Source organism: Amphibalanus amphitrite, unplaced genomic scaffold, assembly GCF_019059575.1.
Source record: "Amphibalanus amphitrite isolate SeventyFive unplaced genomic scaffold, NRLGWU_Aamphi_draft 000965F_arrow, whole genome shotgun sequence".
Lineage (NCBI taxonomy): Eukaryota > Metazoa > Arthropoda > Thecostraca > Balanomorpha > Balanidae > Amphibalanus > Amphibalanus amphitrite.
In genome coordinates, this window is record NW_024882459.1 from 1 (window position 1) to 26,920 (window position 26,920).

Genomic DNA, 26,920 nt, shown 5'->3' on the forward strand with positions numbered 1-26,920 from the left:
CCTAACATTTTTGACTTCAGGCCAATTTTCGAGGTCAGAGGTCAAGGTCAAAGGCAAAAACCCGGCACATGTGTAGTGATCTCAAAGTAAGCGTTCTAGAGGACGGCAGGATGCATAAAACCGGCAAAATTGGGTGTCAACGAAAGAAGAGAATCTGAGGATTCCGAAAATGTAATGAAGGATTAGAGGAAAATATGCCAGATTCGTGATCAGCGGGCACAAATCCATCATAAACGACATTTCATGTGTCAATTAAGGGTCATTCGAGGTCACATGAGGTGAACATAAAGCTTGACCTTTTCCAAACAAAATATGTATCATTCGACGCGGCTTGACAAGGCGAATGCGATGGTACCACTGCCTTAGCTCTAGGGTCATTTTTGTCGAAGTTATTTGCGAAAAACTAAAACCACATTTCGAGGTCATTGACCTGACCTCTGACCTCAGGCCACCAATTTTTTTTATTCTTCACTAGGTCAAACTCTATACAACCGTGCTCGTAATTTGTCTTGATCTCTAAAACTCTATTTTAGCAGCCATTTGAAGTTCGCGTCTGTGACGCCAAAGTTTGCCGTGCAGGGGTCTATAAAAAAAATCGACCCTGTGACGTCATCAAGGGGACTAGGTCCAAATTTTTTACTTGAGAAATGTCAAATTGATGGGAGAAAAGGTACTAAAAGTTTCGCTTCCCTATCCCTAAGCGTTCGGGAGCTATCGCAAATATTCGCCAGGGGGAAACGCCCCCCCCCCGGCCCCGCGAGGGATAAATTCGGTTCAGTTCAGTTCACTTTATTTAAGTAACAGAAATAAAGCAATTAATATACAATTCATTGATTGTATTTTGCGATTCGACTCGTCTAACGAATCGGATTCGACTCATATCTACTTTTTATTTAGGTAGGTATTGTGTTCTGTTGGAGTAAGTTGAACAGTGACATTTGGTGAATCAAAGCTGTCGGCAACTAATGCTGTTTAGACATTCATTATCAATCTACCTATGTATTGTGTAATGTGTATGTAGGACACTTCAATCTTGTCAGTTGTCACTTTTGGGAGTCATCTCCCGTCAGAACAACTGATAAGTCGGTTGTCACCTACCCGTTACAAATATAATCCACAGAAGCATGCCGCGCTTGAGTAGCACGCTACACTAACGACAGTGAACACTGGAGCCGGATGATTGAGCACAAGCTATACTATACTCGCTGGCCGCACAGCGTAGCGGGCTTGCCTCAGCAACACTACCGCACGATTTTCGCGCAATGTGTTACCAAACATCACGCTGACGTGGCTCGTGATCGGGTCATAGTCGTGAGGCTGCCGACCCGCCGGGAACAGTCAGTGATCCGCTACAACCGACACTAGAAGGTCGGCCACCCCTGCCGAGTCGCTCATGACGGCGGGTCGGCCACCCCTGGACGCACCGGTGCGGTCACCTGTGTCCTGTCGGCAGCGGCAGTGGAGAGGCGCCAGTGTGCCGTCGGTGCCGGTGAGAAGCGCGTGCTGCCGCGGCCGGCGCCGCTGCCGGACCGCCTGACGGGCCGACCCGACACTCCCGTGGATCATGTCTCAGCTAATGAGGTGAGTGTTCCCGCGATGGCGCTGGGGCGTCGGCCTCGGGAACATTGCTGCTAAAATATGGGTACATTTAACATTAGGACCCACATTTTCCACGACCAATTATTTACCCACACATTTAGGAGCCATCAGAATGCATTAGTGTTGTTGTCTGTCTGGAGATGCGCTGGAATCTAACCAAATTGACCACGAAAATGGCAAACCAGGTCAACGGCCTCCCTGCAAAACATCTGCTCACTTAATCCCATAAAGTTCGTATCTAGAGTAGGACATTTCTTCTGTTGCCAGCACAAAACGTTACCCATCATGCGATCTGGGTCTTGGAAGTGTCTCTTCTGCCGTTAGAAGAGCGCGCGGCGTTCTCTCCCTCCTCCCCAGCTATCCCCTGAATGTGTGATCGTGGTGATATGGGACAGGGTTGTGTCACTCGTCAGGTCAAGGTCATCAAGATTCTTGGATTGTACCATTGTGCATTATGTGTAGTGTCACCCTCTTGAAACAAGCGAAAACTTTTCAGGCACGAGATTGTTTCTAAATAAGTCTTGTCAGTGATTTTTGAACGAATCTCATTACGTGTGGGAATATTACCAGAAAAGTTGTGCGCCAATGAAACGATGCAGCGCAGCATAAGAGACATGGGATACGCTGCACATAGTCAGCGGTCTGAGAATGATCATTAAGGATAATTATATTAACATGCGTAGAATAATGCAGCTTTCACTCTAATATAATTACATGATTCGGAGATTTCCGTGAAGAAACCGTGCCGTTCCGTTCGGACACGAATGGGTGACGCCGTGGGTAGGTGACGAGCCGCTCAGTCGGACGCCGCGGGTCGGTGACGAGCAGCTCAGTCGGACGCCGAACCCCAGAGCAGGAATGTGTGTTTTCGGGTTTCACCTCAGTCAGAAATTGATGGCGTGCTCAGTGCTCTGACTGATTGATGTGGGAATAGTCAATGGCCTTGCTTTATCTTTCGAAGGCGTTTTTTAGTGAAGCCCTTTACAACAGCTATGTCAATCCTCTTTTATTGAAGCGATACTTACAGTGACCTCTCGTATGAAAATCAATTCCACTGCTTCTCATTGTTCCTATTTAATACTTTATTACGATCTACTCATTTGGCAGCATAACTCATATAAAAATACAGATTATCCCCCATGCAAATGCCTAGAGGATTTACGTTTATTAACCCGCGCCCTGCTGGGGGGTGTTTGAACACCCCGCTGTGGTTTTTCGCGAATATCTCAAAAACGGCATACATCAATTCTACACATGTGAAAATTTCAGACCAAGGTCATTTAAGGTCAGGTCACCAGGTCACTTGAAGTGAACTCACCTCATACAAAGTTTCAATATCTGCCATAGCAACACGATTGACCGATCGCTTTGAAAGTTTCAGCGATTGCTAAGAGCAATACATGTACAAAATGTATATCTCAGAATTTTGATATCGATGAACTAAGGTTAGGTCAATTTTGCGACCTCCCCATTATAAGTCAATGGGAGAAAATTGAAATGCGCCTCTCTTGGACGAAAGACATTATAAACACTCCCAAACAAAAAAGTGCAAAGAATGAGCATAAGGTTATTTATGCATACTTTTTACATATAAAACTGTTCTATTTTGATCAAAGAGGAATCAAAAGTCGTATTCAAGGCTGAAGATCAAATGCTCTCAACAGCAGTCCCAATTATCTGGCAGCCCGAATCGCGTTCGCGTTGCGCCGTGATTTGGCCGCAATGACGCCGATTTGGAATGACCTGGCTCGGTTGCCCAACTCAGCGACGGTGACCGTATTAGAGGCATGGTATTTCGATATAGCGACCCAAAGCGGTGCGTGACATGCTTGAAGCCAGGTCTTTTTATGGCGCAACGGCCGTACCAGTGAGAGGTGCGCTCCATCTGTCCCGCTCCCACCGATACCGTCCCTCCTCTCTACCATTTTCTGCCGTTTTCTACCGTCATCGCACACCTGACAGAACACTCTGACGCAATTGAAAAATGATCGAAATGGTGTCATTTTAAGCGCTGTGTCATCTTTCTTCTGGCGACACGTTCTTTCAATTTGTACCAATAAAGTGGTCAGTAAACTGCATCCAGTAGCCTTTTAGTGCTCCGCTGGACCAGAGCGCATAGCGGTGCTAGAAGAGCCTCATGAGCACAGCCAACAGCGCTGGGATTTCTGCAGTGCTCCCCCATACCGGAGTTGGAATAGTTGCCGATCCACACCCGGAGCGGCGCCGTGCGGCTGTTGCACGGTGCCACCTGGATTTCCAGTCGGCAGACTCAGTCGGTCAGGCCGCCCGGCAGACCAGAGAGACTGCCAGTCACCCTGAGCTGGTGCTCTTCACCAGCAGCCGGCCGCGATCCAGGCCAGGCGCCCGTGAATCCAGCATAACGGATTGGGTGCCTGGCTCGGGAGGGGTTAGGGGAGTTTAGGATGCTGGAGACTGATGAACAGGGAACACCAGTTATGTTTACGGACAGTGCAACAAGAGTAGGGACTTTATGTCCTCTGCTATACAAATTCATTAAGAAAGGATTGTTCACCTAAAGCGCCTCTCCCCTATCGATTTGATTCTTCGGTGACTGCCCCCACTTTCAACGCTCGAGGGAAGCACTTATCTGCTTCTTCCTACTCAGTATGCAATATGCATTCGTGTTAGTCGACAAACTCAACGGGTCTGTATGCTTGTTTTGTTTCTAATGAACAGATAAGGATCACACGGGCTGCCTTCATCTTTTTCATCCGTAGTTAACCGTCCAACCGTAGACCCGCAATCCGTAGGACTGTTGTGTGGATGTTTTACCTCGCTTTTCGCTCGATTGTCACGTTTTTTTTTTTTGTACATTTACGAGATAACAACAAACCTCGAGCAACTGAGAAAATTCTGTCGAGTTTCTATTATCGCTTGAAATCAAAAGAACTATAATTAAATAGCAGTTTCATGCCAGTTTTTTTAGGCGATTATAATCGCAAACGTCTTTTTTGTACGACTTGCCTCGGGGTACGAAGGAATCACCCCATCTTTCTTTCATTTGGTATTCCATTTCATATGCAGATTTCACGTGGAATTAGCATCTGACTGTTTTGGTTTCGGCCGGTTATTTCCTGAGAAGCCAGGGATTTCCTATCCCAGCTTCCCTGCAGATGTCAAACACTGCTGTCGGATGTCAGACGGCATGTGAGAGAGCCGCAGTGATCTGCCGCGCTCAGGCAGGGTTAGTGGGCCGGCGGCTGTCCTCTGTCCCCAGTGCAGTGTAAGTCCTGTATAGACGGCGGTCTGTGGTTTGTCCGACACGGGCTATGCTCGGAAAATCTGGCGCACGTCGGACATTTCGCTGGCTGTCTTTCCTGACCTGTCCTCGTGAGTCATGAACTGTTGCCGACTATCACCTTTCCAATCTGCTGGCCTCTCCGTCCGACTTGCTTTTCCGTCAAATCACAATCAGCTATTTCCACCCTCTCTGTGGCTCTCTGTCTGATCTTCTGTCCCGTCCGCGCTCATGTCCTGTCCTGTCCTGTCCTGTTCGCCCTTCCCGGGTACACCAGTCTGAGCGCGTGCACCCATACCTCGGGCCTGCACCATCACACCACCAGCGGCACCAATGGCCTGCGGAGGGCACCAATGGCCTGCGAACGCCAGTGTAAACAGTCGGGACACGGCAGGGTCGAGCGCGCGCTGGTGTCGCCGGCGGCAGAGCGCTCTCTGTGTCTGCCGCGCAGCCGTCGACCGGAGAGCATCGGACAGAGGACCCACCAACGGCGGGCCCCACATGAGGGTAAGGCGGGGATACCGTATTTAAAACATCGAACTTTAGCAGTTTGCAAGATAATAGGCAGACTATAGGCCTCTGTTGGTTTGTGACTGTAATCGACTCCTTTAGAACCAAAGCTTCGCTGCCCAACTTTCATGATTCATTCACAATGGACGACACAGAACGGAAAAGGAATTAAAGTTGTGCTGATAAAAATGGAAATATTTTTGTTCTATAAGATAAAACTTTCGCTCACTTCAAACTGTTGTCACGAGAAATGTCATTTCCCTATGACAAAATATGAAACATCTTTGAATAACCTTGGAACAGCGAATCCAGGCGCATCATCGTTCGTCCTACTGTGCTACGGGCCACGAGCGCTGACGCTCCATCCTACACTGCCCTTTTGGGGGCTTTCTGCAGCACATTGTAATACAGAGGTACTACGTGACTCACAAATAAAATGTAGTATAGCATTCAAGTTAGTATGTCCAGCCTGCGCCGTTGTTTTGATGAATATCTAAAGAGTCGGACAAAGGTGCAATATCGAGGCCAATGTCAATGTCAGTTCACTGATCGCATGATCAAATAACGCATGTGAAATTAATAGCATGGAAATTGTGCATTAAATGCTACTTAGATGTTTTATTCATTAGGTTCTGGTAATGAGAGGGTTTTGTTTATCACCTATTAATGATTTAATGAAACCCTTCCAGAATAAGGTCAATGATTGTTTTGTTTAAATTTGCAGACCTAAACGTTTATTCAGCGTTAGCGTCAACTTCTTTCAACTTTATTTCAACTTTAGGCAATGCCAATATGCCAAGGCTGCATTTATCCTAGTTCCTACTCGACCTTGTAAGGCCAAAAGGTAAGCGTGAGGTTAATAACTATAAATGGTTTAGCACGTATAATGAAACAATGTATCTGAATAGTGACGGTGTTCCCGCTCTCCACCACACCGTCCGTCCCCAGCCGTACGCCGCTCCGTCCGTCCGTCCCCAGCCAGCCGACTGCCTTGGAAGGTCGTCTGCCGGCGGCGGAGCGAACTGGCACAGCGGGACAGCGGCCATGACCGGTCCGAAACCCGACCTCCTTCTTCCCTCTCTCCTGCCTTCCTCTCCTCTCCTCTCCCCTCCACACGGACCCAAAGAAAGGACTTGGACCATACAAGGTCCGGAGCGGATGCCATAAAATGGTCCCGGGGAACATTTGGCTTCGGCCAAAGAAAACTGTAGATAGTCAGCGGGGTCAATTTTTCGTAAAATATGGTGCAGTTTCGAAGGACGTTGGCTGTTATTTTCATGGTGAGCTGTCGTCCTCCTGATTTATAAACTGGTTCGAGCCTCCTGGGACGGCGGCCGTTTCGCCTGTCGGTGCCAGTAACTGGAGCGGCGCCCGGTGAAAGTGCCGTCAGCCGGTGTCTTCGACTGATGGCGGCCTGTAGGTCTGTTCGGCCGCGCGTGTGTACGGCTGCGTGCGTGAGCAGCGATCCGCTCACGCAGGGAGACGGAGCCGGCCGGCACGTGCCGGCCCGGCCGGTAACGGCGGCGGGCCGGCGAGACGGAGATCCAGTTCCCATGTGCCGCTGCCGCTACCCGCCGCCGGCTGCCGCGGTTCACTGGCCCGGTGAAACTGGCAGACAGACCCGGCGCACGGTGGGCAGGCTGACCATCATAGACGGAAAAAAATTCCGGGAATGTCAATTAACTGACCGAAACGAAGGCCTGAATGACCTGGATCTCGAAGATCCTGAGCAGAAGCTTGCTCAAAGTCATTGTGAAGGTTATGAGTTCTTTGAGGTCACATAAAGAGTGTCATCTGAGGGCATTTGCAAGCTTCTCATCAAGCGATGTAAATACTAACGATAGCATTTTAAAGAATTTTCTGTAAAGGCCATAATCAGCGGGCCTCTTGACGGCTCAGTCGCACACCAATGCCCAAAACTACTCGGGAAGGACCCGGCCGCCACGCACATCCGAAGCGCAAGTTGACAAACATCGAGTTAACATCCAAAAGTGTCGCAGAAAGTAAGTGCGCAAATCGTTCATTACGGAACGAGCAAAGCGGGCGTAGTCTTTACCATATAACGGAAAAATCTCAGTATGAGCGGCCCGGCCCGGCCTGTAACGCTTTTGCGAGGCTTATATCTCAGCAACCACTTAATCGATTTACATGCGGTAATTTTTGTAGGGTAGCTTCATTCCTTCTACCAAGTATTGGACTACTCCCGATGCATGTGGGTGACGCCTTATGCACGTGCCACGTGCAAAACGAAGAGGTGTCAGTTTTGTAACAATTACAACATGCCGGTAACTACTGGGCCAATTGCGCTGAACGTTGGCATGTAGGTAGGCACCCACTAGGCATTGCATATCCATATGCCACAGTTGGGGTGCTGCTGCACGTGTGCACGTGCAGGGGTCGATTCCATATCTCGAGAACGGCTGAACCGATTGCGCTGAATTTGGTACATGGTTAGGGACCGGTTAGTAGTGTGCCGTGCAAAAGTCAGTTAGGACCCATTTTGCACGTGCGCACGTGCAGGGTGCCACTTCCAGGTCTCGAGAACGGCTAGGCCGATTTGCGCTCATATTTGGCAACTTTGCTAGAGACCGGTTAGAAAGGTGCCGTGCACAAGTCAGTTGTAGGTACCCCCTCACAATTTCGCACGTGCAAGGCTCACCCTCTCGCTCGCTCCGTTTGTCGCCCTATAAGGCGTTATACTGGTAGTTCATGGTAATTATCAAGCAACTCAAATGACAAATATCATTGCGTGGGTGAAAACAGAAGATTTAGGTCTCCCTTGGGTACCTCACACAGAAGGATTCCAAGCACGCTGAATCACGCCTGTTTACGACGAACGTTAGCATTAGTTTTTATCAACAACCAGCTCCCAGTCTGCCAATTCGCGATAAACCGACCACCAGCGAGGCCACCGGAACGTTCTGATCAGACAGTCCCCGGTAACAGGGCAGGCCTCTCGACCTCAGAGAGAGGTCACCACGAGGAACCGGGCCGGGCGGCGCCATTCAGCGGGTATATCACGCCACAGAGCCGAGAGGGCGTTACACCACCCGCCAATAACGACAAGGTCAAATCAATCGCCACTGGAGGGCGACGTAAACAGATCCACAGCAGCTGGAGGCAGTGTGGTATGTGTGCCGTGCAACGTCAGTGCTGAGGAATCTCTGCGACGCAGGTGGTGTGTGAATAAAGCCCTTGTTATTTGTTAATTATTTGTAGGTAGGTAGGGGGAGAACGGGGTTAATTGTAACATTTTTTGCATTTTTATCATCTGGTGCAAACACGTTTGCAGTTATAAAACTTTTTCTTTTATTTTCAGAAACTATGATGTTTTGTCTTTAAAATGCTGTTAAACATTTCCGAAATAACTTATTTTTTGGGTCAAAATTGTTGTCCGAAAAAGTCAATTCATCTGTTACAATTCACCCCAGATACGGGGTCAAAAGTAACACCACCCGGGGACAATTGTAACATGCTAATTTACAGGCTACAGCAACACAATTTTTCCCAAAACTTTGATTTAACAAAAGTATTGAACACTTGTTCATCTTCCCACACTTGTTAGAGACGGTTCTTCTCAGGAAAAAAGGCTTAAAACCTCGCACTTATACAGGGTTGGATGGACCTCCTCTCCCTCGGTTTTTCGCAAATAAGGCTGGAGACTTCCAGTTTGCGGTTAACTCGCGTTTATTTTGGTGGCTAACTTCCTTACACGCGTGTAGCTGCCCACCAACTTTTACCCGGGGACCTCCATCCGCGGTTAACTGGTGGGTAGCTACACGCGTGTAAGTATTTAAATGCCGACTTACACGCCAGTTTAACCCGCGCCCCGTTGGGCTCTGCCGAGCAACGCGCCCGGTTGGGGGGGGGCCATTTTGGCCCCCCCCCCCCTAAGATCTCGAGAACCACGCAACATAGCGACAAGCGGTAAACGGCGTTGGATAGCCCCAACGGGGAACTACCTTGTGACCCAATTTTATTGACCTAGGTCAAACCGATGACGTCACAGGTCAGGTCAAAGGTCCAATTTTCACCGTTTACAGGCACTTCAAGAAATGCGTTGTAAAATCGAGTAAAATGCATTTCATTGAAAATCATCGATGGGGAAATGTTCTTCAAACACATATTTTGCTATTTGAGGTCACTGATACCAGGTCAGGTCACAGAGGTCAGGTCACGGGGGGGTCACAATATGAAAGTGTCGTGTGATACATGTTTTATGGTCCATTTTACATGAAAAATGCGATTATATGGGTCAGGCAGCCTTTGGGGCCAGCTTAGATCACGTTTTGGTCAAGGTCAGGTCAAGGTCAGGTCAAGGTCAGGTCAAATTAGGTCAAATTTCAAAGTTAATATTTTTGCATAAAATGGGTATCGAATCGATGCAGCTCGTCACGGGGAGTTCAATGGTGGTCTTTGTTTTGCCGTAAGTGGTCTAGAATTGCTAAAAATTGAGTTCAAAAATTTGACGTCATCATTTTTGAACAGTTTTTTCGCTATAACTTGGCCAAAAAACGAGATATCATTCTGAAATTTGGTATGTATATAGAAGAGCGCTGGCACTATCACATATATTCCGGTTTTTTTCGAAATTCGGAAAATTTTTGGATTTTTTCAAAGTTTTTCTAAAAAAATCAATTTTTTGAATTTTTTTGGTCAAAAACCAAAAATTTTGAAAATCCGAGATAGCAGTTTTGCAGCGCCGCTTTTTGTCTACTAGACCATATAAAGAACTTTGAAATTGCTTGATAACTGTAGATTTGGTGAGCGTTTCAAGATTGCATGTTTTTGCCCATTTTTGCTCGAACATGACCTCAGTTTGACCTCAATAACTCCTGACCTAAGGTGACCTAAGACTTGAAATTTGGTGTGAAGGTGTCAAATTGATGCCCGGGAAGGTACTGAAAATTTGGCGGCGCTGCGCGCCGCCGTTTTCTTGCTATTCAGGAAAAACCACAGGGGGGGCCAAAATGCCCCCCCCCCAACGGGGCGAGGGTTAAAGGGCTTCCCGATCAGCTGATCGGGATGCGGCGATCAGCTGGTCCAATGAACAAGTGCGTAATTCCGTTATTTATGGGACCGGTGGCCCCCAATCACCGTTTTTACACATGCAATGAGTACAGCCGTAACAATGGGATGTGGTGATGCATTAACCTAACCAGAACAGCGTTTGAAGCCGTGCCAATCAGCATCAATAATGCTAATCGCCTTGTGTTATTTCACTCTGTATGGCCGACCGCCAGTCTACTGCATGATCTTGCAATAGCCGTATCTCATATTACTCGTCTGCCCTCGTCGGTTCGTCTCCGTCACCCCCCGTCCTCACCCCCGCCCCGTCACTTCACCGGTGAGGCGTCGTCGGTGTCCAATTAAATGCCACACAAAGAACAATTATCACCGAGTGATCAGTTTAATATGTGCGTGTCGCGGGGGTGGCTGACGTTCCAACTGCGCAGGATCCGGTCCACCACCAGTGCCCATTTGCTGCCGTTTAAACCGCTAATGGTTCTTTTTGGCCGTCCTTTTCATATCTCTCCAGAGCTGTGTCAGCTGTTTCTAGTCCCATTTTTCTTCTGACCTTGCATTACAGGCCGTAACAATGTTCTTCCAAGACCGTTTTCGTTCTTCATTACTCCTTCCATCGTGTCGCTTATTTTCGATGACTTTTACTTCAGTTTTCATGACATCGGCTAACAAATGCATGTCATTACTACTGAAATTTCTGCTCCTCTTCTTCCTGTCCATGGTTGTTGACCGGACACTCGTATTGCTTCCACTGAGCTGGTCCTCGCCCCACTGACACGTAACGCGAAGGGCGACGACAGGGGCCCGACACTAGCCGGCTGGCTCGACGATCACATTATTTCGGATGCGATACGAATCCCATCTGACTATCCCGAAGATTACGAAATAGCAGCTGGTGGCAAGGAGATAGGCGCGATGGAAATAGACTAATCCCTCCGTATTTGAAAATTTGAGTCCTACATCCTCAATTCTGTCAACTCAAATATTGCTCTGATTACTCATGTATGACTTGTTGAAAACATCTGGATACTTGCAGTGATGAAATACGTAATTTGTAACCCCTCAACAAGCACAGAGGCCAGTTTAACCAACAGAAAAATAGCCACCTGGCGGAATTTTTTGCCTAAAGACCGTTTCACATACGGAGTGTAAACGCGATAAGCACGTAAGCGGATAGGGCTTTACCGCTCTCGATCCGTATGTGAATCAGCCTTTAGGCGAAAAATTCCGCCAGGCGGCTATTGCCTATTTTTCTGTTGGTAAAACTGGCCTCAGTACTATGAAAAGGTGACCTCAAATTCGTCTAATCTTAGCAGCCGAACGGCTAGGCCTAACTGGCTGAAAAAGCCAGAACTAGATTATTGGACTATTGTCTATCACTTGCACATAAAATTTGCACAGAAATAAACTTTTGAAACCCCCTAAGGACCAAAAAAAGCACCACCGAAAAGATACCCGCGAACTTAATACATGGGGTGGCTCGCGTGTAAGTTCGTTCGCTAACTTAGCAAACAAACTATTTACCCGCAGATGGAAGTCTCCGGGCAAAGTTACCCGCCGACTTAAACGCGAGATAAACGCCAACTTACCCGCAAACCACTTACACGCGACTTACCCGCGTGTGGAAGTCTCCAGCCTAAATCGCGTAAAAAGCTGCCGATTGCGACAAAACTTACAGCTCTCTTAATTCTAGCAATGTTTCATCTCCCTTGAAAATTTGACGACTTTGACATAATGGCCACTGACCTATAGCCTGTTATATTTGACCCCTGCAAAAATGTTACAATTGTCCCCGTCGCGCCTTGACATATTTTAGACGAAACTGGCGCATAAAGATGTTGCATGTACAGCATTTAATGCTTTCAATTTATGGACAACAAGCCTGGCAACGCTTACACAAAGTCTGAAGTCGATATCTTTTCAATGGCGGAAATGAGCTAATCAAATATAACGGTATAAAAATTTATAAAATGCACTCAAAAACACATTACTGTGCACAGCCGTCGACATACCCGGCACTTTCGCTTCAAACTCCGTTGGGAAAGGCAGTATAGAATTACGCATTTTCGGTCTTAACATTAGCGCATTCTATTGGTAAGTTTATGAATTATTAACACTGTTACAATTGCCCCGTGTTACATTTGACCCCGCTCTCCCCTATTTATAACAAATTGTGGTTAAATCATTACGTCTTCTATCGTTGTCAAGCTAATAAAATGTTTACCGAAGATCTCTGCTGATCGGCTTTTTTACTGGTATCTTTGACTTTTTTACTGATATCGTCAACATAAAGCTAGCCACAGTAACAAAAAAAAAGTAGGCAAAATACGTTTTATTAGTTTGGTTAATTCATTTTTGACGGGTGGATTTGAATCAGCCAAAATAGTCCCAAACAAAGTTTCTTGCTAATGCCTACCGCATAACCAGGGAATTTCCAGCGCCCATAACTGTGCGATAAACTTAACCCGCGCGGGGCTGGGGGGGGGGGTAAATTTTACCCCCCCCCCTCGCGAATTTTTGCAGGCGCCAAACTTTCAGTACCTTTTCTTACATCAATTTGACACGTTCCCCGAAAATTTTAGCGAAATCCGTCGGAAATTTTTTTGAGAAATTGACGTTTTAGTGACGTCATGTTCGCCATTTTCGCCTCAAAAACGGCAAAATTTCAAACGCCGCTAACATCTTCATTTTTAAAGGAATCAAGACGTAACAAAAAAGGTTATACATCTTTTTACTTTGTCTATCAAATGGCTATCTCGGTTTTTGAAAATGTTGGATTTTGGCCCAAATTTTTTTTCTTCAAAAAACTGACTTTTTTGGGAAAATAGTTATAAAATCCAAAATTTTGAGTGTATCGAAAAAAACCGGAATATATGTCAGAGAAGTGGTCTATGTGCACCTACATACCAATTTTTAGAAGAATCAGTTCAGAAATGTGGGAGTTATTCAAACTTTTATGACGTCACGACACACAAAAAATTTGAAAAAATGATTTTTTTTGGAAGTTCTAGACCTCGTACGGAAACAAAAATAGCACCATTCGATTCGCCGTGAAAAACTGCATCAGATACACACCTTGTTAGGCCTTACCAACCAACTTCAAAATTTGACCTCACTTGACCTGACCTTGACCTGACCTCGACCTGAAATTCATCCAGAGGTGGTCCATATCACTTATTGAGTGTGCCTATTGAATTTTATGAGTAAAATGACCCATAAAACATGTGTCGCACGTGCCCTTTTCTATATTTTGTTTTTGGTGACCTGACCTGACCTGACCTTGACCTTGACCTCTGAATGATATTGCAGGCAACGAATATTGTCTTGGTAGCCTAAGAACACGTTTTGGGCAATCAGTCTCAGTCCATGACTCCATTCTTCGGCAACTACGGTGCAAGGCCGATACTGTAGAAACTTGCAATTTTTACCCTTGACCTGACCTTGACCTTGACCTCAAACTTTAAATTAAGTACATGTTTTTAGTTGTTCGTGATGAGATCTTTCGATTGGCGTTCGAATTTTCCAAATCGGACCATTAGTTCGGGAGATAACAGGGGGGGGGGTAAAATTTACCCCCCCCCCCCCCCAGCCCCGCGCGTTCGGCTGGAGACCCCAGCCCCGCGCGGGTTAAATGCTGAACGGTTAGCGTGTTCCCATAAGTTGGACAATGGACAGTTGCAACTGTCCATTGTCCGCATACTGAGGCGGTCACGGTATGTGATTTCGCCTCGGTATGTGATTTCGCCAGCCATTGATGTGACTACTGCCCATGATAACATGACGTCTCGCCTTAGGGAGCAAATATAGCGAGCCTTGAGGCAGTTCGAGCTGGGCTATGACACCTTACGATTAAAGTGAATCGTTATAGCGTACAAAATTATCTTATACAGTTATGTTATATCGCTGCTCAATGCTCATCTGATTCTGATCTCATGCATGTCAATGGTAGCATAACATTGAAAAAGGGAAGGAATTCGCACGAATGCAGTTTGATCAAAGTATTGCCGTTGAAGACCGCCGCATCTGCAGTCAATCTGACTTGTACGTACACTGTAGGGATTGCCACAAAAAAGCGTGCTCTGCAAGAAGCGCCATAAGAAAGGTGTGCAGTGCACAAGGGTGCACCATACCACTACATGCCATGTGGCCTTCATGAAGCGAATAATATGATGATGTGTTTGTGTGACTGTGACTGTGTGTATTTTTCAGGCGGTGCTGTCACCATTGCATTGGTGACTGTCGCCAGCATTGCAATGGTGGCGGCAGGCATTTCGAGTCTGCTGCTGGTGTAACTCTGTGTGACTGTGTGTTTGCAGGCGGTGCTGGCACCAATGGTGGCGGCAGGCATTTCCAGTCTGCTGCTGGTGTACGGCATCACCCTATTCACAATCACCCTGAGCAGAGGGCAGCTGTTCCTGAGGGCGGTGCCGCGCAGCATTCAGCTCGGCGACAACGAGACGACAGGTTAGTGCCGGGGAGACCAGGAGTCAGTGGGGAGGGGTAGAGGTCAGTGGAGGGTGCGCAGGTCGGTGGTGAGAGACATTAGGGTAGTGCCGGGGCACCAAAAGGACATAGGTCAGTGGCGGGACATCACAGAAGTCAATGGGGGGGGGGGGGGGGCATCAGTTGTAATTGAACTGCAGGTCGATGACTACCACACCATGGATAATGGATGGTCATAAAATCATAGATCACGGATATTGAGACCACAATCAGGTCAGTTACAGAAAAAAACACTGCCAGTGATGAGGCTAAAAGCCGATGCTGGAACCTCCGGTCGGCGACATCGATACCGCAGATCGGCGACTTCGAAAGTCGAGAGCACAAATTGATAGCAGCGCGAGCGGAACCACAGACCACACTCCACAGCACAGGCTGGGGAGCACGGGCACGACGCTTCCACTCGCCAGTTATGCATCAAGCTCCGAATGTCCCACAGAGTCTCCTGAAAGTAAAGGGTAATATGACTGCATGTATCTATTCCAGCCCTGATCAAGCAATGCTACGGCGTGTACGGCTGTTTCGCCATCACAAATGAATGGATCTCACTGTCGCGACCCATCAGTGTGCTACCCCAGTCTCCGAAGACGCTCAACGTCAAATTCTGTCTGTTCACGCCCGAGAACCCGACAGAATGTCAGGTGAGTTACTGCATCTCCTCACTGTAACTCCGTGTGAGGTACAGAGTGGTGAAACAAATAAGGCGTGAACGTTTCATATACGGAGATATATTTAAACTCCGTGCGCAGCTCTTGTTTCATTTGCTTGGTGCTTCGATATGTTGTGTTTCGAAAGATTCAATGATCTCTCTCTCTCTCTCTCTCTCTCTCTCTCTCTCTCTCTCTCTCTCTCTCTCTCTCTCTCTCTCTCTCTCTCTCTCTCTCTCTCTCTCTCTCTCTCTCTCTCTCTCTCTCTCTCTCTCTCTCTCTCTCTCTCTCTCTCTCTCTCTCCATCTCTCTCTCCCTCTCTCTCTCTCTCTCTCTCTCTCTCTCTCTCTCTCTCTCTCTCTCTCTCTCTTCAATCAATCGATCAACCAATCAATATCGACATATGACACCGCATTCCAACAAATGATATCATACAGCACGGCAATACGTCACCGTATCATGCATCACCCTAGCAATTGAAATAGGATGAAATGCTTACAGCTGCAATCATGTTTCAGCGGATGTACGACCATGACATCGAATCCATTCAGTCGTCGTCATTCATGGCTGACGCGCCTGTCAAGTTCATAGTGCACGGCTACTTGGACTCGGGAGAAAAGCGCTGGATCAAGGTAAGATCATGCACTTAATTTAACCGATAAATGTATGGATAGTAGCTGGAAGGCGTACTGCTTAAATACATCAGTAGGTATGCATATTTGTATGCCATCATCGGTTCGACGACGTGCATCAGACGCCAACGATTTACACACTCTGATGAAGCAGACTGTGTCAGTCAATCAGTCGGTCAGTTAGTTAGTCACTCAGTCTGGTGCAGTCAGTGCATGACATTATAAGTCCAATTATTAGTCCTATCATTATCATTATCAATAGGTACCAGTCATAAGCCAACACCTGCTTCACGACTTTGCATCAATTTATTCCATAAACTTAGCCCCAAAGGTATTAGATTATTAGACATTAGATAGGGGAAGTTGGGGCAATGCCGGAGTTGGGGCAAAGCCGAAATTCGAGATATTTCGAAAACCGTAAGACATGGATGCCACCTGTCAGTGATGCTCTGAAGCTTAAGTGACTACAATTATCGCATGTTTGTTACGAGTCGTCATTCGGAATACTTCGACTGTGAGGGCGCCAAGAGCGTTTTCAAGGTACGTTTCCCTTGTACTACATGCGCCTTTGAAGCTGCATTTCTTACTCATTATGCTACCGTTTGTCTGGCCAATTCGGTCAAGTAATCTTTAGCATGTCTTTGCATAAGTGTGCTGCCTATTTGAAATTTATACAGCACGTTGAAAAGTTATGGGCCTGCAAATGAAAGTATGGCTGGCTGGGGTAATGCCGAAAACGTGCGATTACGCACGTGTTAAAAGCACGCTACGTGGACTTTACTGCTGTAGAATAGCAACGCGTATTTTTAGTCACACAAATTACACTTTCAACCGACACAACGGCCTGTTACCTATAAGGAATGATTTACCTGGCATTTTCTTATTATATCACACAATTATAACTTCCAGTGTGCACCGCGTCCTCAAGCTCTTGAAACGTGTGTCAGCTTTGATGAATTCTGGATAAAGTTTGAGATAAAATGGCAAAACATCAATGTCGGCATTCCCCGTAGATCATTTCTCCCATTTTCGGCTTTCCCCGCAGTCCGGGGCAACGCCGAAAAAGTCACTTCTTTGATATTTTTAGTTTGTGCGCTTAACGGTATGCGAATTCATCAAATGCGCCTGGTATGTTTGAAAGGCAAAAGACTGGCCTCTCGAATGACGCCAACAAGAATAGCGTATGTTGTCTACCTTGCGTGCTACGGGCGTCAGAAAAAAAGTCTTCGGCGTTCCCCCAACTTCCCCTATTAAAGATATTAGATTAGTCCCAAAAATATTAGCCCCAAAGTGTCTATTAGCTCATAAAAAATGGCACGTGACCGACTGACCGTGATAGGAGTCGAGCACTGGCAAGCCCCGGTCAGGCGAGCCAAACGATCGCCAGTGTGTGTACTCGGGCACCAGTGTTCACCGGTGGTATACAGCAACAGAGCGATTTAACGAGTGAATAACATCCGTAGTGACAGAGCGACAAGACTCGAACAGCGCGACACACTTACCTGGTCGAGGGCGTCTGAGGAGAGTGTAGACGAGGCGTTTTCCACCGATTATGCCGCGCGACCGGAACAGAAAAACACCCGGAGACGTCAGCAAACCGCCAGCGATGAGTCTTGCCATGGTGCCACAAATGGTCAGACGCTCGCAAGGATGGAAACAGAAGCGCATCACTTGACAAAGAAGCTCTAAATCACCACGAGACCCAACTGCACTGAGCCGGCCGTTTCAACCCGCCGCCCACCGCGACCCTGGCCTCGGTCGCTCGCGCCGGACTGGCCGAGCCAACCAGCTAGCTGCGCAGGCCTGACCTCGCCCGAGGGCTTGGAGCAAGACATACGAGCACACGGTCATCTATCTAATACACCTTTTTGCGTTGTTCGATGGCCAATCGTCATAACCATTTCGGCATCAGTTTGGACAAGCGTCATTCAGAATAACCCATCGGCGATGTGCATCACTGTTAGACGGTCGGCAAAACAGGCTGGACTCCATTTAACCATTCTGCATAACTCTTTGTCATTGAGCACAATGTTCGTCATAGGCAAAACACTTTGTCAGATTGTCATAATGCTTCGACATTTCACAAAATGGTTAGTCGATGTGCAAAATTCATCGGTACTGTGCGTAAACAATGACTGTTTATTTAAAACTTTCGTCAATGATCAAAATGTCAATGATGTAGTGCTTATCTAGCCATATTCAATGTTCAACGTTAATCACGCATTCAGGGATGAGGCTTATGACAGTTCCAGCGCAATTTGCAACCAATTAACCATTGAATTCCGAAAAAGGCAGTTATACCATAGCTACGAGGAGACTGCCGGCGCCATACCGAGTAGGCATGTAGATTCTTGAGCGTCGGACTCCTAAACGCTTCGATACAAACCACGAAGTCGGCCGTCATTAGCGCGTCACTGCCCGTGCGATGTCATGGGACAACGCCTCGGGCGGCCGCGCCGGTCGGACTCGCGAGGGAATGGCTGACAGATGGCAAGCCGGGCCCTGCCGGCCGGACACCTTGGTTTTTGGGGCGGGGCTGACTTATCCAGCCTGTTGCCTGTTCCTTGGTGTTTGAGGTGGGGTTAACTTATCCAGCCTGTTGCTATGTTGCCTGTCCATTCTTCAATCAGCCGATAACATGTCAGCTACGTCCATCTACATTGTACCTATGGCGCTCATGAACGCTACCGATTTTTATGTAGATCAATGGTCTACGAGTTTCGCCACCTATGCCTCGCACTGCACGTATAAACCCGGTCATATTTATACTTCTCTGTAAAGGGGCGATCTGTTTTTAGTTTTGACGAAATGTTATGAGGAATGCCGAAATTAGCATGGGGATGTTTTGGTGAACGACGAAGGGATATTAACGAAAGACGAAGCATTTATCCAAATCGTCAAAGGTTTTGCCGGAACTCAATCAGTTATGGCGAATAGCGATGGTAATACCAACTGACGAACTGTGGAGTGGGATCAGCATTCCGTTTTGCCCATATGCTGAAGGTTTTGCCGGAATGCCTCTCACTGGCGCCACCTATGTGCTGATCGGACGAATGGGTTTTGCTGATTGGCCATCGAACAACGCAAAAAGGTGTAGCTGGTGAACCCAGACGTCGCCTCAGGTGTCCGGAACGAAATTCGAGAAAATAGAAGACAATTTGATCGGACCCGGGAATTGAGATACAGGTCTCCCGCGACAGTAAAATAATTTTGGGAAGCCATACCTAGATGGAAATCAGTTTATACTTGAAGCATTGAAATCTCACTAAAATTGATTTCCAGAAGCGTTTTACGCTTCACAAACCTCAGTTCTCACCAACTTCGTGGTTGAGTGAGCGAAGGAAATGGAAAGGAATAGTTTTCATATCAATAACTCATCAGTTACAGCTCCATTAAAACGTCCCACGCGGTCTAGGTTTCAATTAATTGAGTTACATCCCACGACATATCCGGTCACACGATGGTATAAATTAGAAGATGACGCATTTATTGGATCACTGCACAGGCGCGACTCACGTCAATATACTGAGCAAAGGTTGACATCTCCAGACGGATGATATGAAGAGCCATGCTGAATGATGCCTAGCTGCCTAGCTAGCCTAGCTGGGACGATGGCCTTGACAGTGACACTGACCCCGTTGCTACCACCAACAGAGAATAATAAAGCAGACCCTTATCCGTTCACCCGACCCTGACCCAGTACCATGATCTTGCCCTGACGGTGACCCCGTCTGCCGCCGACAGAGAATGGTGGCGGCGCTGCTGGACCACCAGCCGATGAACGTGCTGGTTGTAGACTGGGTGGGCGGCTCCGGACCGCCCTACACACAGGCCGTGGCCAACATACGACTCGTCGGAGCCATCGTCGGACGATTCATACAAATATTACACGTGAGTATTGTATTTTGACGTATCGATGTTAATAAAAAGTGATGGCGAGCAACGGAACTTTGACCGAATTAGACGGTGCATTTAGAATTGACAAAGATGTGTCTATTGTCTTTTGATGATCATGTCATGGATAATGTTTTAATACCCCAGTATACTGCACCTAATTCTAATTTGGTCGATCATATTTGTGACCTCAGAAGCTGCACGGCACGCCGTCCAATCAGATGCACGTCATCGGTCACAGTCTGGGGGCCCACCTGGCCGGATACGTGGGCGACTTCCTCCACAAGAGCAGCATGAGGCTGGGGCGGATCACCGGCCTGGACCCTGCCGAGCCGCACTTTGAGAACACGGACCCTGTGGTGCGACTGAACCCGACCGACGCCGACTTCGTGGACGTCATACACACCGATAGTGGGCCGCTCATATCCGGAGGTAGGGGGCTATGTGTGAATAAAATGTGTGTACGTTTTTTTTTATCATTTACCGATTCTCGACATTCGCATATCTACTTATGGATTGTGTAAATATAATGGATGTTCACGCTCGTAGGATTGCCACTAAACGGATCAATTCTAAAACGAATAGACGGTAACCGTCACGTTTTACTAAAATCAGTTTCGGCAAAAAACATCAACTACTCATGAAAATTATAGTCCGTGAAGTTGGCGACGTCGCCAGCGACTTTTCCAGCGACGAGCACCGATTTTAACCAAAACCTCTTCCAAGGTCAAATGGACCATGAGGATCACGAAAATCGAACCCATTCACCCCTAAACCTTGACCTTCAAGGTCAAATTCAAGGTCAAAGGACGGGGAACTGAAAAAGTGCCACTAAATATTGTCCGATCTTCAAAATTTTGGCACCAAAATGTAGTGCGTGCAAAGTTCTAGCCGCACATCGAAAACCATTTTCATCAAGGTCAAACTTCAAGGTCAAATTCAAGGTCAAAGGACGGGGAACTGAAAAAGTGCCACTAAATATTGTCCGATTTTCAAAATTTTGGCACCAAAATGTAGCGCGTGCAAAGTTCTAGCCGCACATCGAAAACCATTTTCATCAAGGTCAAACTTCAAGGTCAAATTCAAGGTCAAAGGACGGGGAACTGAAAAGTGCCACTAAATATTGTCCAATTTTCAAAATTTTGGCACCAAAATGTAGCGCGTGCAAAGTTCTAGCCGCACATCGAAAACCATTTTCATCAAGGTCAAACTTCAAGGTCAAATTCAAGGTCAAAGGACGGGGAACTGAAAAAGTGCCACTAAATATTGTCCGATATTCAAAATTTTGGCAACAAAATGTAGCGCGTGCAAAGTTCTAGCCGCACATCGAAAACCATTTTCATCAAGGTCAAACTTCAAGGTCAAATTAAAGGTCAAATGACGGGGAACTGAAAAAGTGCCACTAGATATTGTCCGATTTTCAAAATTTTGGCACCAAAATGTAGCGCGTGCAAAGTTCTAGCCGCACATCGAAAACCATTTTCATCAAGGTCAAACTTCAAGGTCAAATTCAAGGTCAAAGGACGGGGAACTGAAAAAGTGCCACTAAATATTGTCCGATCTTCAAAATTTTGGCACCAAAATGTAGCGCGTGCAAAGTTCTAGCCGCACATCGAAAACCATTTTCATCAAGGTCAAACTTCAAGGTCAAATTCAAGGTCAAAGGACGGGGAACTGAAAAAGTGCCACTAGATATTGTCCGATCTTCAAAATTTTGGCACCAAAATGTAGCGCGTGCAAAGTTCTAGCCGCACATCGAAAACCATTTTCATCAAGGTCAAACTTCAAGGTCAAATTCAAGGTCAAAGGACGGGGAACTGAAAAAGTGCCACTAAATATTGTCCGATTTTCAAAATTTTGGCACCAAAATGTAGCGCGTGCAAAGTTCTAGCCGCACATCGAAAACCATTTTCATCAAGGTCAAACTTCAAGGTCAAATTCAAGGTCAAAGGACGGGGAACTGAAAAAGTGCCACTAAATATTGTCCGATTTTCAAAATTTTGGCACCAAAATGTAGCGCGTGCAAAGTTCTAGCCGCACATCGAAAACCATTTTCATCAAGGTCAAACTTCAAGGTCAAATTCAAGCTCAAAAATTTTCAGTTCCCTGTCCTTTGACCTTGAATTTGACCTTGAAGTTTGACCTTGATGAAAATGGTTTTCGATGTGCGGCTAGAACTTTGCACGCGCTACATTTTGGTGCCAAAATTTTGAAGATCGGACAATATCTAGTGGCACTTTTTCAGTTCCCCGTCCTTTGACCTTGAATTTGACCTTGAAGTTTGACCTTGATGAAAATGGTTTTCGATGTGCGGCTAGAACTTTGCACGCGCTACATTTTGGTGCCAAAATTTTGAAGATATGACAATATCCAGTGGCACTTTTTCAGTTCCCCGTCCTTTGACCTTGAATTTGACCTTGAAGTTTGACCTTGATGAAAATGGTTTTCGATGTGCGGCTAGAACTTTGCACGCGCTACATTTTGGTGCCAAAATTTTGAAGATCGGACAATATCCAGTGGCACTTTTTCAGTTCCCCGTCCTTTGACCTTGAATTTGACCTTGAAGTTTGACCTTGATGAAAATGGTTTTCGATGTGCGGCTAGAACTTTGCACGCGCTACATTTTGGTGCCAAAATTTTGAAGATCGGACAATATCTAGTGGCACTTTTTCAGTTCCCCGTCCTTTGACCTTGAATTTGACCTTGAAGTTTGACCTTGATGAAAATGGTTTTCGATGTGCGGCTAGAACTTTGCACGCGCTACATTTTGGTGCCAAAATTTTGAATATCGGACAATATATAGTGGCACTTTTTCAGTTCCCCGTCCTTTGACCTTGAATTTGACCTTGAAGTTTGACCTTGATGAAAATGGTTTTCGATGTGCGGCTAGAACTTTGCACGCGCTACATTTTGGTGCCAAAATTTTGAAAATTGGACAATATTTAGTGGCACTTTTTCAGTTCCCCGTCCTTTGACCTTGAATTTGACCTTGAAGTTTGACCTTGATGAAAATGGTTTTCGATGTGCGGCTAGAACTTTGCACGCGCTACATTTTGGTGCCAAAATTTTGAAGATCGGACAATATCTAGTGGCACTTTTTCAGTTCCCCGTCCTTTGACCTTGAATTTGACCTTGAAGTTTGACCTTGATGAAAATGGTTTTCGATGTGCGGCTAGAACTTTGCACGCGCTACATTTTGGTGTCAAAATTTTGAATATCGGACAATATTTAGTGGCACTTTTTCAGTTCCCCGTCCTTTGACCTTGAATTTGACCTTGAAGGTCAAGGTTTAGGGGTGAATGGGTTCGATTTTCGTGATCCTCATGGTCCAATTGACCTTGGACGAGGTTTTGGCTAAAATCGGTGCTCGTCGCTGGAAAAGTCGCTGGTGACGTAGCATTTTTAAAGTTTCCCGTTCTTTGACCTTGAATTTGACCGTGAAGTTTGACCTTGATGAAAATGGTTTTCGATGTGCGGCTAGAACTTTGCACGCGCTACATTTTGGTGCCAAAATTTTGAAGATCGGACAATATTTAGTGGCACCTTTTCAGTTCCCCGTCCTTTGACCTTGAATTTGACCTTGAAGTTTGACCTTGATGAAAATGGTTTTCGATGTGCGGCTAGAACTTTGCACGCGCTACATTTTGGTGCCAAAATTTTGAAGATCGAACAATATTTAGTGGCACTTTTTCAGTTCCCCGTCCTTTGACCTTGAATTTGACCTTGAAGTTTGACCTGGATGAAAATGGTTTTCGATGTGCGGCTAGAACTTTGCACGCGCTACATTTTGGTGCCAAAATTTTGAAGATCGGACAATATCTAGTGGCACTTTTTCAGTTCCCCGTCCTTTGACCTTGAATTTGACCTTGAATTTTGACCTTGATGAAAATGGTTTTCGATGTGCGGCTAGAACTTTGCACGCGCTACATTTTGGTGCCAAAATTTTGAAGATCGGACAATATCCAGTGGCACTTTTTCAGTTCCCCGTCCTTTGACCTTGAATTTGACCTTGAAGTTTGACCTTGATGAAAATTGTTTTCGATGTGCGGCTAGAACTTTGCACGCGCTACATTTTGGTGCCAAAATTTTGAAAATCGGACAATATTTAGTGGCACTTTTTCAGTTCCCCGTCCTTTGACCTTGAATTTGACCTTGAAGTTTGACCTTGATGAAAATGGTTTTCGATGTGCGGCTAGAACTTTGCACGTGCTACATTTTGGTGCCAAAATTTTGAAAATCGGACAATATTTAGTGGCACTTTTTCAGTTCCCCGTCCTTTGACCTTGAATTTGACCTTGAAGGTCAAGGTTTAGGGGTGAATGGGTTCGATTTTCGTGATCCTCATGGTCCAATTGACCTTGGACGAGGTTTTGGCTAAAATCGGTGCTCGTCGCTGGAAAAGTCGCTGGTGACGTAGCATTTTTAAAGTTCCCCGTTCTTTGACCTTGAATTTGACCTTGAAGTTTGACCTTGATGAAAATGGTTTTCGATGTGCGGCTAGAACTTTGCATGCGCTACATTTTGGTGCCAAAATTTTGAAGCTCGGACAATATTTAGTGGCACTTTTTCAGTTCCCCGTCCTTTGACCTTGAATTTGACCTTGAAGTTTGACCTTGATGAAAATGGTTTTCGATGTGCGGCTAGAACTTTGCACGCGCTACATTTTGGTGCCAAAATTTTGAAGATCGGACAATATTTAGTGGCACTTTTTCAGTTCCCCGTCCTTTGACCTTGAATTTGACCTTGAAGTTTGACCTTGATGAAAATGGTTTTCGATGTGCGGCTAGAACTTTGCACGCGCTACATTTTGGTGCCAAAATTTTGAAGATCGGACAATATCTAGTGGCACTTTTTCAGTTCCCCGTCCTTTGACCTTGAATTTGACCTTGAAGTTTGACCTTGATGAAAATGGTTTTCGATGTGCGGCTAGAACTTTGCACGCGCTACATTTTGGTGTCAAAATTTTGAATATCGGACAATATTTAGTGGCACTTTTTCAGTTCCCCGTCCTTTGACCTTGAATTTGACCTTGAAGTTTGACCTTGATGAAAATGGTTTTCGATGTGCGGCTAGAACTTTGCACGCGCTACATTTTGGTGTCAAAATTTTGAATATCCGACAATATTTAGTGGCACTTTTTCAGTTCCCCGTCCTTTGACCTTGAATTTGACCTTGAAGGTCAAGGTTTAGGGGTGAATGGGTTCGATTTTCGTGATCCTCATGGTCCAATTGACCTTGGACGAGGTTTTGGCTAAAATCGGTGCTCGTCGCTGGAAAAGTCGCTGGTGACGTAGCATTTTTAAAGTTTCCCGTTCTTTGACCTTGAATTTGACCGTGAAGTTTGACCTTGATGAAAATGGTTTTCGATGTGCGGCTAGAACTTTGCACGCGCTACATTTTGGTGCCAAAATTTTGAAGATCGGACAATATCTAGTGGCACTTTTTCAGTTCCCCGTCCTTTGACCTTGAATTTGACCTTGAAGTTTGACCTTGATGAAAATGGTTTTCGATGTGCGGCTAGAACTTTGCACGCGCTACATTTTGGTGCCAAAATTTTGAAGATCGGACAATATCCAGTGGCACTTTTTCAGTTCCCCGTCCTTTGACCTTGAATTTGACCTTGAAGTTTGACCTTGATGAAAATTGTTTTCGATGTGCGGCTAGAACTTTGCACGCACTACATTTTGGTGCCAAAATTTTGAAAATCGGACAATATTTAGTGGCACTTTTTCAGTTCCCCGTCCTTTGACCTTGAATTTGACCTTGAAGTTTGACCTTGATGAAAATGGTTTTCGATGTGCGGCTAGAACTTTGCACGTGCTACATTTTGGTGCCAAAATTTTGAAAATCGGACAATATTTAGTGGCACTTTTTCAGTTCCCCGTCCTTTGACCTTGAATTTGACCTTGAAGGTCAAGGTTTAGGGGTGAATGGGTTCGATTTTCGTGATCCTCATGGTCCAATTGACCTTGGACGAGGTTTTGGCTAAAATCGGTGCTCGTCGCTGGAAAAGTCGCTGGTGACGTAGCATTTTTAAAGTTCCCCGTTCTTTGACCTTGAATTTGACCTTGAAGTTTGACCTTGATGAAAATGGTTTTCGATGTGCGGCTAGAACTTTGCACGCGCTACATTTTGGTGCCAAAATTTTGAAGCTCGGACAATATTTAGTGGCACTTTTTCAGTTCCCCGTCCTTTGACCTTGAATTTGACCTTGAAGTTTGACCTTGATGAAAATGGTTTTCGATGTGCGGCTAGAACTTTGCACGCGCTACATTTTGGTGCCAAAATTTTGAAGATCGGACAATATTTAGTGGCACTTTTTCAGTTCCCCGTCCTTTGACCTTGAATTTGACCTTGAAGTTTGACCTTGATGAAAATGGTTTTCGATGTGCGGCTAGAACTTTGCACGCGCTACATTTTGGTGCCAAAATTTTGAAGATCGGACAATATCTAGTGGCACTTTTTCAGTTCCCCGTCCTTTGACCTTGAATTTGACCTTGAAGTTTGACCTTGATGAAAATGGTTTTCGATGTGCGGCTAGAACTTTGCACGCGCTACATTTTGGTGTCAAAATTTTGAATATCGGACAATATTTAGTGGCACTTTTTCAGTTCCCCGTCCTTTGACCTTGAATTTGACCTTGAAGTTTGACCTTGATGAAAATGGTTTTCGATGTGCGGCTAGAACTTTGCACGCGCTACATTTTGGTGTCAAAATTTTGAATATCCGACAATATTTAGTGGCACTTTTTCAGTTCCCCGTCCTTTGACCTTGAATTTGACCTTGAAGGTCAAGGTTTAGGGGTGAATGGGTTCGATTTTCGTGATCCTCATGGTCCAATTGACCTTGGACGA

At 46.0% G+C, this 26,920-nt stretch overlaps 1 protein-coding gene across 3 annotated transcripts in view; it reads left to right on the forward strand.

Moving 5' to 3' along the window:
- The first annotated feature begins 1,461 nt into the window (after positions 1–1,461).
- LOC122368653 (pancreatic triacylglycerol lipase-like) overlaps positions 1,462–26,920 on the forward strand; it is a 29,745-nt gene continuing 4,286 nt past the window's right edge. The window contains exons 1-6 of one of the 3 annotated variants that reach the window (XM_043342810.1): positions 1,462–1,581; positions 14,710–14,857; positions 15,380–15,534; positions 16,059–16,172; positions 19,917–20,063; positions 20,261–20,498. In XM_043342810.1, coding sequence (XP_043198745.1) covers positions 14,725–14,857; positions 15,380–15,534; positions 16,059–16,172; positions 19,917–20,063; positions 20,261–20,498 — 787 coding nt within the window. In that variant the 5' untranslated portion in view covers positions 1,462–1,581; positions 14,710–14,724. Of the gene's footprint in view, positions 1,582–4,778; positions 5,366–14,709; positions 14,858–15,379; positions 15,535–16,058; positions 16,173–19,916; positions 20,064–20,260; positions 20,499–26,920 lie in introns of those variants that run through there. The other 2 variants (XM_043342808.1, XM_043342809.1) reach the window with 2 other exon arrangements.